The sequence below is a fragment of the Triturus cristatus genome, chromosome 3_2 (assembly GCF_964204655.1).
Source record: "Triturus cristatus chromosome 3_2, aTriCri1.1, whole genome shotgun sequence".
Taxonomy (NCBI): Eukaryota; Metazoa; Chordata; class Amphibia; order Caudata; family Salamandridae; genus Triturus; species Triturus cristatus.
Window position 1 is genome coordinate 289,848,721 of NC_140584.1, and position 17,721 is coordinate 289,866,441.

Sequence of the window (17,721 nt, forward strand, 5' to 3'; positions counted from 1 at the left end):
AGGGCCAAGTCCAACACCTGCACCCCGTGGCAGGCACATTGAGGTGCCTGCCACGGGGTGTAGGGATCAACTGCGCCTCCTATTTTACAATGGGAGAATACATTCCAGGGGAATACATGCTTCCATTGTAAAATATAGGAATGCAACTAAACTGTGTTTGGTCGTATCCTAATCAGTCGGTCGGGTCCGCCGACCGGGTGTCGGTCAGTCCCATGACCGAGACGATGTCGGGCAGAGGAAACTGCACCCGACATCGTAATCAGCCTCCAGGTTACTGTTACAGTTAAAGTATTACCTCCCATCTTCTTTATTCAGGGTCAGTATGAATTTAATATGGATAATTGTTCTCAAAAGGAAAAATATAGCCTCATTGTTTCATATGTACTGAGAAATTCTGCAGCCTTACTTGTCATGGAATTTGGACTATGGTACCCCCTGAATATTCTTATTGTTAGGAATGCACATACTACCACTGAGGATTAGTACTGGTGCTTGGCAAAAGCTAAGTGTCAAGTATAGGTTGTGCAAACTATATAACAGTGGGTTCAAGATTTTGATCATGTTGTTTTAATCTTCCCAGCATAGCACTGTATGTGCTGACTAGTACTCAAACCCCTCTTTATTAGATATGGTTAATTTTCTGTTGACAAAGAATGTAAATGTATTCTGTTCCTAGAAAATAAAATATGTCTATGAATTTTTTACGTTTAAAAAAAAAAAATCATGTTTGTTTTGAAATTAAATGGAATCCATTGTAGCTCATGTTTTTTGTAAATAAGTGTGTGTGAATCTCACTGAAGATCTAAATATGGGGAGAGACTGGAAAATGGGGAATTCTTACTGCTAAATGGGAAGATTTAATGGAGGAATATGGATGGCTTAAGGGAGGGTTCAGGTGAGGTTTAGAGAGGGACGTGCACCCACACACAAAAGAGTAACTCAATTTTTTTGCAACCAGCAATTCTAAAGTTTCTGCAGCCAAAAAGAATCCAAGACAGTAGTAATGTACTCCAGCCCAGAGCTGGAGTAAACATAGCATCACACATGCCCACTCACACGTACATGTACAGGTATGAACACCCATTCATAGGAAATTAAGGAGGTATAGACTATATATAATTGAAGGAAATGATGTTAAATTAAATTATTTAAAATATATACATTTCTGTAAAATGATAAAAATGTATCGGATGATAAAGCATTTCAGGGCAGATTTACAAGCCCCTTGCGCCGCCGGCAGATTTACAAGCCCCTTGCGCCGCCGGTGCATCGCGTTGTGTGACACACCGGTGGCACAGCCTGCTAAGTGATATTTACAAGAACAGGTAAAGTCACCCTGCGTGACTTAACCTGTGCTTGTAAATATCGGCCCTGTTCACGCAACACTTTGCGTGTTAGGGGCGTGACATGGGTGCTGCTGTGGGTGTTCCCACGCAACACTCATGTCCACTGATGCATTCCCAGATTAACAAGAAATCATAAATCTGGAAATGCGTCAGAATGCTACGCCACCCTAGGGGTGGCGTAGCGAGGTGCAACGAGGAGAAATTTTTCATTTCTCCTCGTGTTTTTCTTCTTTCAATGCGTGCTGCATTCTACAGCACACATTGGAAGAGGAAATCACCTCAATTGATTGTTTTTTTGCAGGAAGGGGAACCTTCCTGCACAAAAACAATCTCCCCACGATGCAGGCATCCTTGCACCATGGTGCAAGGGTGTCTGTGCCGGCGCATGGCAGCAGTTTGTGCACCAGTGCAGGGGGAAGCACAGAGATGCAACATATTGCTGTAAATATGTTGCATCCCTGTCCTTCAAAACCAACGCAGCGTGGCGCAGCAAAATGACTTGGGGCACCGCACTGCTTTAGATTCTTGTAGATCTGCCCCTTCGTATTTTATTGTAACATATTTAATAACCTTTTTAATTTGTAAAAGTAAATGTAACATTATTTATTTAAAAAATAAATGTAACATTATTTGTATTCAAATATAATACATTTACTTAATTTTATACATCACTTTTTATTATAAATAATATATAAACTATGTTTTTTTACTTTAGTTGGAAGTTTTTATTTAATTTAAACTTCAGAAACATAATTATAATGCAAACTAACATATTCAACATAATTGCATTTCAAATTTAAATTAAGTTACGATTACTGGAGCATTTTGTATTTGGCTCTACATTTAAAATAAAGATATAAAATGCATTTACAATAATTTTTAACAAAAATATTTTAAAACGTTTTTCAAGTTAAATAAACTTTTTTACTTTTTCCTAAACTATACCAAAGGAAGATCCCTGACCCCAGGGCAGAGATCTCCTTATGCTAAAGTATAGGGAAATCTTACTTGTGTGAACTTACATGTGCATATTTATTCACATGTTAGTTTATCCTAGTGAATATGTCTCTCTATGGAAAGACCCTCAGGCCCTATTACGATGTCGGTCGGTGAGCCTTCGACCGCTCGTCGGAGGCTCACCGACCGACATCGTAGGTTTATAGTCCGACCGCCTAGTTACAATGTAGGCGGTCAGAGTTTAAACCGGTCGGGTGGAACAACTGGCTTCCGATGGGCTCAAGGAGCCTCTTGGCCAGATGGAGGCTGCACATAATCCCCTATGGACGGCGTTTCCGCCATGAGGATTATCATGTTCGTTTCTAACAGGCTTTTCATGGCAGGTTTTTCAACATGAAAAGCCTACTGGAAAGTGATTTTGGGGGCCTCTAGCAGTTACCCCATGCCTCAGCAGCCTCGGTTGAGGGCCTGGGGTTTCCGAATGCAGCCCAAGCTCCAATAGAGAAATGGGAGCTTGCGGTCACAGTATGTGTGGTCATATCGTAATTGCGGTGTCTGGACCGCCGATGGGAGGTCGGTCGGTCCCGAGACTGCAAAGGTGTCGGTCGGAGGCACCTCTGACCGTCATCGTAATCGAGCCCTTAATAGAGCCCCATAGGAAATAATGTTAAATAAATTCATTTATTTTGACTTTTTACCAATGCAGATACATTTCATTTGAGGTTAACAAAATATATAAATGAGAAATAGATATCATTCTATGATAAAATAATGTAATAACTTCTTTACTAAAAAAAATATTTGTACTTTTATTTTTTTAAGTATTTCAATTAATTGAAATTAATTCTATACATAACTTTTATGTAATTTATAATACATAATAAATAACTACAAACGTTTTACTTTAGGTGGGATTTTTTAAATAAACATCTTAAAATATAATTTTCATTTAATTAAATATATTTAATTAATTAAAAAATGTATTCTAAATTAATTCATAGTGCTGTAGGAATTTTTATTTTGTTCTCTAATTAAAATATATGTTTACATTTTTATTAGTTTAACCTGCTTTTCACATTTTCCCCATTCTTTACAATAGGGAGTTCTCTGCCCCAGTGATGGTGAACTATTTACTACTAATACTACTTACTAATAGTAACTTTATCTTCACAAATTCTGCTCCACCTCTTTTTTCAAGGGCTGAAGAAATGTAAGTTACACTACTCAGAAATGGTTAACAGCCAAAAGTAGTACATTTCCTACAAAGTGTAAGAGTGAATTTACATATGCAGATTTATTCATTTGTAAATTTACTTTTGTGATTAGGCCAGGACGTGTCTGAATTTCGGAAAGGTCAACTCAGATCTTATAGACTTGCAAAGTCAGTAAATTTAGTTCCATCAAAATAGGTAACAATGGGCCCCATTCAGATGGCGGGCGGACTCCTGTCTGCCTGCCACCCTAGCGGTGCCAGAACCGGCCGCCAGTGGTGCGGCGGTCCCGCACCGTCAATTAGGATGCCACCGCCAATGTGGTGGTGGCATCCCACATTCATAACATTGTGGCGGGCGGTGCTCACAGCACCACAATGTTGTGAATAGACGTTGTGCATTGGCATGCACCTTGTCCATGCCAATGTACACCCAAAGTGCAGGCCCCCAACGGGCCCCCGTAGCAAACACTGCATGCCTTTCCATGGCGGAGTCTCCGCCATGGAAAGGCATGAAATATGCCACATCCTAATATGTATGGCGGTGCCTGCAAGACACCGCCACCATATTTAGGCCCTTTTCCGCCTGGTCAAAAATCCGACCGGTGGTAAAGCGGCAGACGGTCTTACCGTCCACCGCGGAGCCCCTCGCCATAGTAATATGGTGGGGGTAATACGGGGCCATCCGGCAGGCGGATCGCCACCGCCGGGCCCGCGGTGGTCACCATCGGCCCGGCGGGGGCGATCTGCCCGCAAGCCTAATGGGGCCCTAAGTTTTATATGTTATTCAAAATGGTAGAAATTCCATATGAAGAGCAATATAAAAAAATATTTTGGATCTTTGGAGGAATGAAATAGAAACTAGAGCTGTACTTTACTGGTCTACAGTCAGCTGGGATAGAACAATGGAATACATAGCTCCCCCAACTCCAGTGGTACATGGTTAAGTGGGCTAGTATTCAGTTACTGTTAGAGGAATACCCTTGTGTTTATGTTCAGAGCCTTTGCAATTTATGAGTTTGCGGGATGTGCAGATACGTCTACAAAGTGGCTCATGTAGGTAAAGCCATGTCTGCTGTCTTCTGTTCCATTGCACCCCACAATTGGTCTCATATTCCACCGCTGGCTCAGCATGAGTTATCACAGTTTCATGGTAGGAAAGAATAGTCACTCCAACTGATTGCCAATGTTAACCACTCACTTATAAAACATTTCAATTATAGGAGCTGACTGATGGATAGTGCAGAATGAGGCAAGTGGACCTTCATAAACCTATGAAGCTGGAAGAAACTGCAAGCCACATTTTCCACAAAAGTGGAAATCAACCATGGAGATATTTGTGGAAAATGAATACACCATAAAAGTTAACACCTTTTCCATACAAACTTTCACTAGAATATAATCCTGATCTCTTATGCCATTATATTTCCCTCACTTCCTCTGAACCAACCATATTAACCATGAGAAACTCAAGTCTCTTTTCCAAAAACTTAAGATCCAAAAGGATCTAAGTGTAGGATAAGAGCAGGTAATAGGAGAAAAGCTGACATTGATAGACCTTAAGAGTGCTCAGGGGATTTTCAAAAAGGACAGTCTTTGAAAGGCTGCTAAGGTCGAGGATGGGAGGGTAGGGAATCAGTCATGTCATATTCACCGACATGAGAATAGCAAGTACTGGCTTTTCAGAGTCACTTTCCTGTATACAATTTCTCTAGTACACCTATTGGCAAGCCCCCCGGACGAAGACAATGAGTATAAAACGAGCATTAAACAAAAACAAGGTGGACTTGTGCCCCAATCGTCTTGTTGAGGGTTTCAATACATATGAACAGGAAACAGAGCAATAGGTTTTGTGGGAGGCTGGGGCAAATAGAAAAACTGTGGTATCAGCCGTTTGCTGAAATCTAATTCCAAACCTACTCAGGAATTACATTTTGCTAGCAATCGGGTAAAATCAACATAGAGGGATGTACGAAAGGTAAATAGATTTATTGGAGAAAATTCTGTCATATCACATCGTAGACCTTTGGGCATCCTAATACCAGTTTAGGCATGCCACTTCTGACATGAATCTGTTTAAGAACTGAACATTTCACAATTCAGGAATTCTTCTTGTGATTGTGAAATAGAACTATGTGCACTTGCCATATCCCTCACTTTTGGGCACGTGGGTTTGTACCATTGATAAAACTGTTATTTTCTATGCTCTTGCGTGCTTTCCATATCAGGGCACTTTTCATTGAATGTCGGTAATAAAAATAGGTGGCCTCAGAATTTACATGTCTCATGGTGGAATCCTCGCTGCCTGATCAGTAAGGAAAGCAGGTGTTGTAATCAGTAGTCCATATCTTTATTTCACCAATCATTGCCCAGGCTACCAAACCAAGGCAAAAAATGTATGTCATGGAGTGAGGTAAAAGTGTGAGGCTTTTGAACATGTTTCCAGAGACTTTCATTCAGTGGTTGATTGTTTTTTCCTTGGAAGCCTGTTCCTTGATATTGTCCAACCATTGAACGAGGAAGTGTGTCTGTATCGCGCACTAGAATGAAATATCTGCCAAGCTTCACAGCTGAGATTTGCACATACAGCCAACCCAATTGGCTCTTTTGGCAGTAATTTTAGTCAGTCATGGTTGTGGCAGTTTTTCTGCTTGCTTCGGAAGAACATTGGGGACCAATGCCTGCTACGTGTCATGTTCCTGTGTGAATAGCCTCTGCACCAGTGATCTGTAGTGTGGAGAGTTCAGAAACCTTGGATAAGAGTCTCTGTGCATCAAGGCATAGACCTGTGCCTGGGCCTCATCAAACATGTGCACACTTGGCCGTGCCAGCGACTTGTTGATGGCGTCCCGTACTGTTGCATCAATGCTGACCTGCATGTAGATAAACAAAAGGTGCAGTTAGGTTCCAAGGTTGACATGATTTGTACTTCAACAGTAAATCATTGTTGGAATAACTCTAGCATGCAGTAATGGATAACTTTTTTGTCATTGAGGAATACACCATACATTATGCAAAGACCATGAGTTTTGGCACTCCCAATTATCTCCCTAAATAAGAATATTTAAGAATCCTGCCAATTGGGAACTTCTTGACCATAAAGCTAGCAATGAGAACCATCAACCCACAAGTGGGTAATTTTAGGGTTGGGGATGTCTGCAGTTGATCACATTTCTTCTTCACTGGAAGACACAATGGACAGGAACTGTAATTTACATTATAACAGGGTCTCTGGTTTCAGTAGGACCTTACTGCGCAGGGACAACAATCCTCATATCGGAGTGCTCATGGTCATGGTTTGATAATCTATTATTGTGTTTCTGCCTTGCAGAACCTTTATTGAGCTTTTCTTTTGTGGCTGTTTGTTCACAGTGAGGACAGCCAAGGTCACCGTGTGATAATTTTTGCAAGATATGCATCTTCGCAACCTGTTTTTGAAATGGTATCAGACACATTTTTTTTTTTTTTAAAGCTTCTGAGGAATAGGAAATATATAAGATGCCCAGCTTTTGATGTGAGTCTAATAAATATCCCTGAACTGCTCTACTTCCCTAACTTTCTACAGTCTTCCTATTCCTTTGGCTCTTGTTTGGAAAACAATAGGATCCATCAAATCAATTTTATTTGTCAATGCTCCCCAAGCCTGTATTTCTCTTGTTAGTTAGTGATCAACTGGTTGCTCAACTACATTCTTTTTAACAAAAGTCGATTGGGAAGCTAGCTCAAAGATGATGTGGCTGCAGCTATAATGTGCATCATACCTCCTTGGGAGACAGGATAGAGATGTAATCCAGGTAGACCTTCTTGGCAATCTCTGTGACTGGAGCTTCGTGCTGTTCATTCTTCAGTTCCTCACAGGCCAGCCAGAACATCATGTTCTCATCACTGTGCTCAGTCTGAAGGAACTGTGCGAAGACACTCCTGCCAGCCGGGTTCTCTAGCAAGAGATCAAAAGACCGCGTCCAGGAGGTGACTTCATCCAGTGTAAGGCTACTGCTGCTGCTGAACAAAAGAGAGAGGAGTAAAGAAAAGGCCGAAAAAGTTGCCATTTCCACAGACCCATATATAGGAGCTCACCCAAATGTAACAAATTAAACCTTATTCCATGGAGCTCTCAGTTAGATTTACTACTGTTCGCTTGTTCTTGAACATACCCTACGAATGTGTCTGTTCACAATATTAACAATTATAAATGTCTTTTCATATTCATATTTATGTAGATTATTGGCCAGATGTTTCTTCTGGTCTTCATATGCCATATGAAACAAACCATAGTGACTAATCTCTCAATCAGTTGCACAATGAAATAAAGAGAGGCCATAGATGGAAGATCACGCTTACTGAAATAATAGTCCAGCTTGTGCCTTCTGAATGATTGGATACTGAACTCAAACAGAACAATCACCTAGATAACATAAGACAAAGAAAGAAGCTGAGGAGGGTGCATGGGGCAACTAAGATGACCTCTCACTACAATGTGCTGACACCTTTCAGCACAGGCAGATGACATGTTAGAACACATGCTCAAAATTCCATAGCCAGAGTCTTCAAATAAACTATTTTTGTCCATGACGCTAACACTTGGCCGCTATGGCTGCAGAGCCTGCACCACAACCCTTCACATAAGTAAAGCCTCTACACAGTGCACTGTCATTCACTTGCATTTAGCTCAGGTTTCATATATTTGAAACAATAAGAAATGAAATACTGCTAAATGGATACTGAGCCAGGGAAAATATCTGCAGTGGGTAAGAGATGTTGGGAGTATGATGGCAGCTATGGACCGAGGAAGAAGGTGACCCCTTGGTGGATGGAGGTGGAAAAGGTCATAAGTGTCAGAGGACTATGAGTTGTAATATGGGGCTTTCTTGCAATAGAATTAATTATTTTACAGATCGGCATAGACTCCATTGCCTGTATGCTGCCATAAATGTATAACATGCATGGGAGTCAGACACAAGCATTTATTTGAGGATGGGTGGGGCGGGGTCTTGAGTAGACTAGATGTATCTTCTGCCACATCCTCTGCGTAGATGCGTTAGGACTGCAGGATAATAAATACGTGATCAGGTGTTTATAGCTTCATCTGGCAAATCTTTGATTGGTGGCAAGCAAGGCATTAGAGTAGGACAATACAAGACTGAAGCTTGATTGGTTTTACCTTGGAAGCCCCTCTCATTTGAAAGCAAATTATATTAGAACATTGGAATGTTGGGAGCTCAATTGAAAACTTTGGATTGCTCCAAGCTTCTAATGGCCGGTAGAAGCCCTTAGCTCCAACATTCCAACATTGTCGTCCACAGCTATTGCTGTGAACAAAGGCCTCACGGAGGGTGTGTGGCCAAGCACCGGAGCAAGATGGCCGCCTAAACTCCCAGCTCCATAATAACTTTCATCCCTACATCTACCCGAAGCAGCAATCCGGTTCCCTGGATCAGAGAAACGCACTGGAAAGTGTACGGGACGATCTCCACCCACTCCCGACTTTGCTGATTGCCTACACCCGAAGTTACGGATCCCGCTCGTCGAGGGCCTAAGGCAGTGCCGTAGCCGGGAGCTCAATTTCCGCCCACATCCACTGCGAGAACCACGGATTCGGCCGGCGTTCTGCGTGAGCATCGCACCTTAAGTGACCACTGAGACTTCCGTGACCGGAAAAGGGTGCCCATATTCAACCCCCGGTGCATAGTGGAGCCCACCTGGAGAGTGGTGCCTAAACAGGGCGCTGCAGCAAGAACCGTCAGTGCCCATCAGGTTTGGGGAGGGGAGCGGGATCAGCGACCTGCTGCTGAGACACACCATCGGCGATGCTAGCCGTGAAATGCGGTGAGTGGCCAGGGGCCCCCCGGTGTCGTGACTGGGGCGCGGGTCTCCCCCCGCCTCCCTTTTCCTGCATATTGCTGCAATTCAACGAGGGCGAGAAATTGGAAAAGCGGGACCCACCCTTCCCCCACCTTTTCAGGGTCACAACAGTAATGCAGGGTGCTGCGGCAACCGCGACCACCGCACGGCCTTTTGGGACTCTTTGTGTGTTGCTGGAGGTCTTTCAAACAACCGTGTAGGGCCTCGCCTGCTTCTGAGAGCAGTGAACGTGCCCAGTACGTAGCCTGCCTATCTTGCACTGAATTGACTGTGGCCAGATCCGCTCGCCAGGTCTGTCTCACGAGGGTAGCGAGCGCTAGTGTGGCGGGTGGCGGAGCCTATATCCCTCCCTGCTCTCCCAACCTCGAGGTTTGTCTGGTGCCTCATACCCAGAGACTGGGACATATCGCCGCCCCAGGAGGGCTTGCTACTGAAGCTGGGATCGAAAGACCTGAAGACACAGCAGAGCAGCAATGGACAAGGGCAAACCTGCAGGGGCTAAAGGGCCCAAAATAAATTGGACCGCTATGCCCTCCCCAAGGACATGCTTCAAGCCTATCTAGAGGCAGAACCACCAGCGATCAGGGAGGGGAAGAACGAGAACTCTCTTTAAAGGATGTCATGAGCGCCATAACCACTGTTAAGACCTCCTTGGAACACAAAATGGACACCATCGCTATTGATGTAAACTTAATCCGAGCAGATCTCGCCAAACTCAACGAGAAAGTCAAACAGGTGGAAATCACCGCAAATAGCTTGGTGGGAGACGTCGCCCAACTTCAAGGGGAGATCCAAGACATGCAGACTTTCCGTAAAGTTACCGAACTCAAGCTGGACGATTATGAAGGCCTCCTACGGCGCAATAACCTACGTATTTTGGGGGTTCCGGAAAAGGCCGAGGGGCAGACCCCTGATTTCTTCGTGGAAGACCTTATCCTAAAACACCTCCAGCCCAAGGGCCTCAGTAAGTTCTTTTTCATAGAAAGGGAGCATAGAGTCCCCGGGGGTCGTCCAAAGCCAGGATCCCCCCCCCCCGCGCCCGATACCGGCGAGAGTACAGAACTTCCAGGATCGAGATGAAATCCTTCAAAAGGCCAGAATGAGGGCCAACCTCCGTACGATAACTCGAACATCTCCTTCTTCCCTGACTTCACACAGCGAGTGCAGAGGCAGAGACAGTCATTTACTGTGGTGAAACAGAAACTCAGAGATGAGGGTCTGAAATACTCCATGCTGTTCCCGGCGCACCTCCGTGTGGAGGCAGAAGGGCGAGCCTTGTTCTTTGAACAACCGGAGAAAGCGGCTGACTGGATTGAGCGCCGGGCGGATCGGGCCCCGTGTAGCCGCAGCGATGGCGAAGATGCAACCTCCCAGCCCCACGACTGATGGGGCTAGAATGGACGCTGTGACTCCACTGCACGGACTGACTCCTGGGACACACTGGGACAGGTAACGGGCCATGCTGTGGCCAATCTACAGAGGGGATCTCCCCTCAATGGTCGACACCTAGAACTGTGGTGCGTGACTCTCTTTGGGAACTTCATGTTTACCGTTTGGGAAGGGGGAGAGGAAAACGGTGCTCCACATCCCTACACTTTCTACTTTTAGTTCTTCCATAGGGCGACAGGCACTCTGCAGGTTTTTCATGGGCAGTTCCACGCCCAGAGTGCAGGGCAGCAGGGTGGGGGGTCGTTGGGTTGGGGGTTCATGTTCATTTGTCATTATGGTTTTAACATCAGTAATTGATATTGACTCTATTGCAGAGGACACTGAGACTTATGCCTTATCCAATGTGTGCACAGGGGGACAAAAATGTTAAAATATTGAGTTGGAATGTTAAGGGGCTTGGGGACAAGATCAAACGTAGTGTGGTTCTCCAGTATATTAAGCGGCAGGCCCCGGATGTTGTCCTACTCCAGGAAACACACCTGGTCGGAAATTCATGTAAAGCGATGCACTGTTCTGCTCTCCATTCCGGATGGCCTGTTGCTCCTCGGGGGGTACTTCAATGCGGTGATCTCGGGCACACTAGACCGATATCCTCCACGGGAGATTGGGCATTCTACCCGCTGGCTGCCTCGACGCCGTGGGGTTCGTAGATGGGTGGAGAACATATCACCCAGACAGGATACAACACACCTTTCATTCCAGAGTACACCATAGCCTTTCCTATCTAGATTACTGCCTAATCACCGCCTCACAAATTACCCACATTCATGAAATCTTACACTTAGCTAGGGGCATCTCCAACCACTCGCCGGTATGGAGCCACATAGTTCGCAGCCAGACTACAGTGGGAAGACTTGCCCCTATCAATCCATGGTATCTACGGGATCCGAAACTTCGTAAAGACCTCATTAAAGCTATGGATAATTATTTTCTAGAAAGTGAAAGGTCCGTGTCCTCGTCTCAGACACTATGGGAAGCATTCAAAACTGCGATCGGGGGTCAGGCCTTATCCCTGATCTCTGGAATGAAGACGGATCACCAAAAAGAAGTCTCAGACATTGAGGCTGAGATCTGCCGATTAGAGGGAGACCTGGAAACCGGAATTCGCCAGAGAAACTCCATTTATTGAGCCTACGACAACACAAATACAAGACACTTGTGACCAATAGAGCTCAAGTTTTGGGTAGGGAAAAACTGGGCAGGATATTTGACCTGGGAGACAGAGAAGGGAAACTTATAGCATGGCTTGACAAGAAAGAGTGGGCGAGCAGGCTGGTCCCTGAACTCTGAGACAATGGAGACATACCCCTCACTGATCCACAGGACATAGTAGACAAATTCGCCAGTCACTTTCACACTGTTTATACAGCCTTAGCCCCATACACTGAAGAGGACTCCCATGACTTACTTCGGGACATTAGGCTCCCCAAACTCTCATTAGAAGTTTGTGCCTTTATGGAGGGTCCTTTGACGACAGATGAGATAGCACAAGCAATCCGCTCCTTATACTCTGGGAAAGCTCTCGGTCCCAACGGAATCCCCATTGAACTGTACAAGCTTCAACCAGATAAACTTGCACCGTACTTAAAATCTATGTTTGAGGACTGCATGGAGGGTGGGATACTGCCCAGGGATCAAAGGATTGTCACCATAGTCATCATACCCAAAGAAGGTAAACCTATGACTGACTGCGCCTCGTACAGACCGATTTCTCATCTGTATGCCAAGCCCAAAATCCTGGCCAAACTCTTGGCCAACCGCCTGGTCAAAATAATTGGGGGCCTAGTTCACCCAGACCAGTACGGCTTTATGCCACATAGGAACACGGCCATGAACCTCTGTAGAGTCCACGGCGTGCTAGGTAGAGCATCCGCCATCCAAGAGCCAGCAATGATTGTTTCCTAGGACGCATCCATGGCATTCGATATGAATGAATGGTCCTATCTCTGGGCGGTGTTGGCAAAGATGGGATTTGGTCCAAAATATATCCAATGGTGCGTCTTTTATATAACGAGCCCCGGCCCAGGTAGTAGTCAATAACAAACAGTCAGCCACGTTCACACTCAGTCGTGGGACCCGTCAGGGATGCCCACTGTCACCTGTCCTTTTCGTCCTAGCCTTGGAGCCATTGGCGGCTTGGATTCGGAGAGATCCAACGATACGAGGACTGAAATGGTCGCCGAACTGGGAAGACCGCATTTCTCTTTATGCGGACGATATACTGCTCTATCTCGCCTCTCCCAGGAAATCCTTGGTTGCTGTACTAGATATCCTGGCAATATTCTGTAGATTTTCTAGATTTACTGTTAATTGGAGCAAATCCCTCTTGTATGTCCTCAATGGAGTCCCTCCCATCCCACAGAGAGACTGTCCAATACAGGTCAACATAGTGGGCTTTAAGTATTTAGGGATATTTATTTCCCTCGACCCCTCTCTCCGATACGCCCACAACCTCCTCCCATCACTGCACAAGCTCAAAAGGGACATAGCTAGTTGGAGGTTACTTCCCCTCTCTCTCTTGGGTAGAGCTGCCCTGTTCAAAATGATGTCTTTGCCTCGTTTCCTTTATGCCCTGCAAAACACCATGGACCCTGTTCCAATGACATACTTTAAGGAGGTCGAAGGCCTCCAGAGAGACCTTCTATGGGACAGGAGACCACGCATTGCCCTAAATAAGCTGACGTTAAACTGGTATGACGGGGGCATCGGCCTCCCCGACATCAAAAGATACAATTGGGCGGCTCATTTAAAGGCCATCAACCACGCTACCTATGGTCGCCCCGACGACCCCGGCTACAATATGGACAGGTGGCTTCTTCCTGGTGGAAACTATAACAGTGCATTATACTCGAGACCCAAGCGATACACTTTAACAGGCCCCACCAAACACTGCATCCAAGTTTGGCAAGACGCTACTAATTCTCTCGGATGGGGACACAAACTGACCTTAGCTACTCCACTGTGGGACTCTGAGAAATTGGGTGACCTATGGCAATCAAAAGGGTTCGACAAGTGGGACCTCATTGGAATTTCACATATCAAAGACATTTGGGGGGAGGGAGAGACTAAGTCCTTCCTCACACTGCAAACACAATACGAGTTGGCGGACACTGAACGTTTTCGATACGCACAGGTTCTGCACTCACTTCGGTCCCTCTTGCCACGAGGTTCTTCTCCTCCCAAATCCTCACCATTGGAGGACAGAATATTAGACGGCCATTTACCCGAAAAGACCATTTCCTTAATATACAAGAAATTGATCAATAACATGGTGGATCCCCTCCAATCCTTAAGGGAGAAATGCGTAAGGGATGGTATCGAAATAGATGACGAGGACTGGCAAGCAGCAGTGTCTTCCCCTAGTATGGTCGCTATTCCAGTGCGCCTTCGACTAGTACAGCTTAAAATCCCCCACCGGGTATATATCACAGGGTCCTGTCTGATACAAATGGGGAGGGCTGACGGAGGGGCGTGCAGGAGACAGTGCGGCCACATAGGAACGTTTATGCATATCACATGGGAGTGTGACTACATTAGTTCCTTCTGGCACAAGGTTCACGACACAATCAATGCAGTGCTCCCTGTCTGCCTCCGCCCAGAGGCGCGGAGGTGCCGCCTGACTATATGGGAACCTACACACCTGACCATTATAACATAAGCCACTCCCACATGAGACATTATACTCTGTTGAGTGCTACACCTTCACGTTTTTAATCAGGGAAGGAGGTCCCAAGAATAAAATTAATTCCCAGCTGACACTCTCAACCCTGTTTTATATCACTTAGTCACATCTACATCTCCCAGGCCCCCACACCCGCACTTCACCATACGGCAGTTGGATTGAAGATCTCCGATAAAGTGCCCCTTATTAAGGGAGCCCGTTAGGCATTGCACCGCCGGCCCGACGAGGAGCAGCCCATATGATGAAGCATGACACCTGAAAGGGTGTGTGAGGGCATTATTATCCAACAAATGGATTACCAACTCTAAACATATATTGGATGTAGTTGGTTCCAGCCTCCCACTTGACTCTTCTTCTTCCTCTTCTTTCATATATTGAGGAACAGCAGGAATACCCTTCTTTGGTAATGAACCTACACACCTGAACATTCATCACACACAACGGGCCATACTGGGGTTCATGCTAGCGAAAAGAAATATTGCACAGCTATGGGGCGCAGCTCAACCACCTACAATAGAAGCCTGGAAAAAAGACCTCGAATGGTGCATGCATAGGGAAAAGACGGTATGTTTGGCCAGGGGCTGCCCCAAAAAGTGGTCCCGTATATGGGCCCCTTGGAACGTGTATCGGGGAGAGATATATCGACCGCCTCGTAGTATTGAACACAATGACCTCCTCACCCCATAACATTCCTTCACCATGCAATGCTGTAATCTATTTTCTTATATGTCATCACCGTGCACAAATTTGTTGACTCCTCTGTATTGTATAACTGATGCTGATGTATGTTAATAAACAGAGTTCTAAAAAAGGGGGCTTAGTGAGGCCTTTCTTTTATTTGTTAGAACATTCTGCCCTCTAGTGGCGGAATGTTCTAATAGCTTTATAACTTTCCAAATGGGAAAATTCCTACCCTAATCTGTCTCAGTGCCTCTGCAGTTTCAGCAGTGCAGCGACTTGCTTTATCTTGTACTTGAACTCTATCGGGATTGTCGACTCTGCTCTCATATATGCAATCCACGTGACTCCTTTTTCAGTGACGTTGCCTACCACTCTGCATTCTTTTCCACCTCACTGTCACTTTAAGGTCAAAGGCTGTTGCCTGCAGTCTCCCTCTGCTCTTGCCATCGCCCTCCGCTATCTCTCCAAATGTTCTCCTGTTCTCTTTCCCTATTCCTTGTGTATAGCCTGTTTCTCCCTGCACTGTTTTCTCATGTTTGTATGCTCCAATTTGTATCTAACTTTGTTTTTGCTAATTCTTGTAATTACTTGCTACTGCTGTAAAGCGCTCTGATACCCCAACAGTTCATGCTCGCGCAATACAGAACACTAAATAAATAAATAAATAAATAATATAACCCTCCATAGCTGGTTAAAGGCCCGAGCCGGCGGGCTGAAAGGCTATATTAGAACACTGGAATGTTGGGAGCTCCACTGAAGACAATTGAGTACTCCGAGCTTCTAATGGCTAGTAAAAGCATGGAGGGCCAACATTCTAGAGTTGTCGTTCACAACTGTTGCTGTGAACAAAGGTCTGATGGAGCTCAAGGGAATTTAAATTCCCTCGGGCTCGGTGAGGCCTTTGTTTTGTTAGAACATTCTGCCATCTAGTGGCTGAATGTTCTAATAGCCTTATAGCCCCCGTAGTTGGGCAATACTGGCATTAAAGTCCCCATGCATTGTTAAAGGCCCGAGCCGAATGCTGGAGTGGGCATTTAATGGGCAGTATAGCCCGGACTATAAGGCTATATTGAAAACCCTCATTTATTTAAGAGGGAGTATAGTGTAGATTCTAAATATATGGCATTTCTAAATGCATAAACTATTTTTGCCATATTACGTTTGCCTCTTCTCTGAACATTAGGAGGCAAGGCTAAACAACATTAACTACTTACTCAAGTCACTGTTATAACATTGAGGCCGCTATGGGGCAACGGTATCTGGGGGATATGTACAAGGAAGTGGTGCAACGAAGTGGCGGAGTGGGGCGTTAGCCATCATGGCTTAACACCTCACTCCGCCACTTCAGAAACGAATGGCTGCACCATATTTTAGCCATGGTTGCTCAGCTTCCCGCAATGACTTCCTCTTTCTACACCTCCCATAGCTGCTGCTTCGACACCCGAGTCGCTTTCCTCTGACAAAGCAGTGAGTGAATGCCGCGATACTGCCACGCTTGTGTCCCCGAGCGATTCCTTGACGAACCGGGAGACAGCGGCAAGTTCCTGTCTTCCGCCCTCTCGTCCCAGTGACAGCCCCACCCATCGTGTCCTGCACCGAGAGGTTGGCTTCCTCCCTGATTTTTGATTAGGGGTTCGGAGGATCGGCAATTCCTCCATTTTGTGTAGGAGGTCTATGGGACTGAGACCTGAGTCCACCATCTTGGCGACGTTGATCGGATGCCGAGATCGCCCCTTGCCAACGGTCTTTGTCTTGGTTCGCCAGCCTGTCTTTCCCCCTCACAACGATCCCCCCCCTTGGGACGCCTACAACCTATTGGCTAGGATGGTCCGTGCGAGACATCCATTTCGCCCCCTTCTTCTGGCCATCCCTACAGCCAGGGTGCTCTGGCGCGGAGTGCGTGGCTGGCCCTGGATACTGTGAATTCCGCAACGTCGAATGGACGGGGGGTTCGTTGACATTTACTTTGGCAGACCCCTGATGTTTAACCTCCTTCATTTTTTTTTTATTATTGTATTTTATTATTTCAACACAATAACAGAGAAAACAAAATGAAACGAAAGCAATCATACAAAAAGCCGACATAACAAAAAAGAAAATTACAATGTCAAGCAGTGAAGGCATTAATATGGATCACCAAGGTAAAAAAAAACAATAGCAAGGTCACAGTTGTAATACAGAGCAAAGGTGCATGATAATATGAGTGGCAGCAAAGGTGCATACAGTACATTAACAGACACTCAGTACATTAATTGTGAGGTAATGCGACAGAACCATGCGGGCGCCATTAGCTGCGGACAAGATGGAGGCCGTGTGTCAGAGAGAACCAGGAGGAGGGTATATGCAAAACTATCCAATGAAGAAGTGTAGCGAAATCGTGCAGTCACACTTAAGACATCAGGATCCTCCATTGCTGACTGAGCAGCACCTCGATATTGAGCAAATAGCCCCCAAAAACTTTTAGGGCGATTAAAAGGGGGGAGCAGTTCGCTGCAGACATCAGATTGGGTGTTGCGATACAACATGTCACGCTT

General features: G+C 45.4%; 1 protein-coding gene across 2 annotated transcripts in view; it reads right to left on the minus strand.

The window, feature by feature from the left end:
- Nucleotides 1-5,483: 5,483 nt before the first annotated feature.
- Nucleotides 5,484-17,721, minus strand: part of LOC146857175 (regulator of G protein signaling rgs-2-like) — a 72,443-nt gene continuing 60,205 nt past the window's right edge. The window contains exons 4-5 of one of the 2 annotated variants that reach the window (XM_085646803.1): nucleotides 7,275-7,512; nucleotides 5,484-6,386 (exon numbers count right to left, since the gene is read on the minus strand). In XM_085646803.1, coding sequence (XP_085502929.1) covers nucleotides 6,198-6,386; nucleotides 7,275-7,512 — 427 coding nt within the window. In that variant the 3' untranslated portion in view covers nucleotides 5,484-6,197. Of the gene's footprint in view, nucleotides 6,387-7,274; nucleotides 7,516-17,721 lie in introns of both variants that reach the window. The other variant, XM_085646802.1, reaches the window with a different exon arrangement.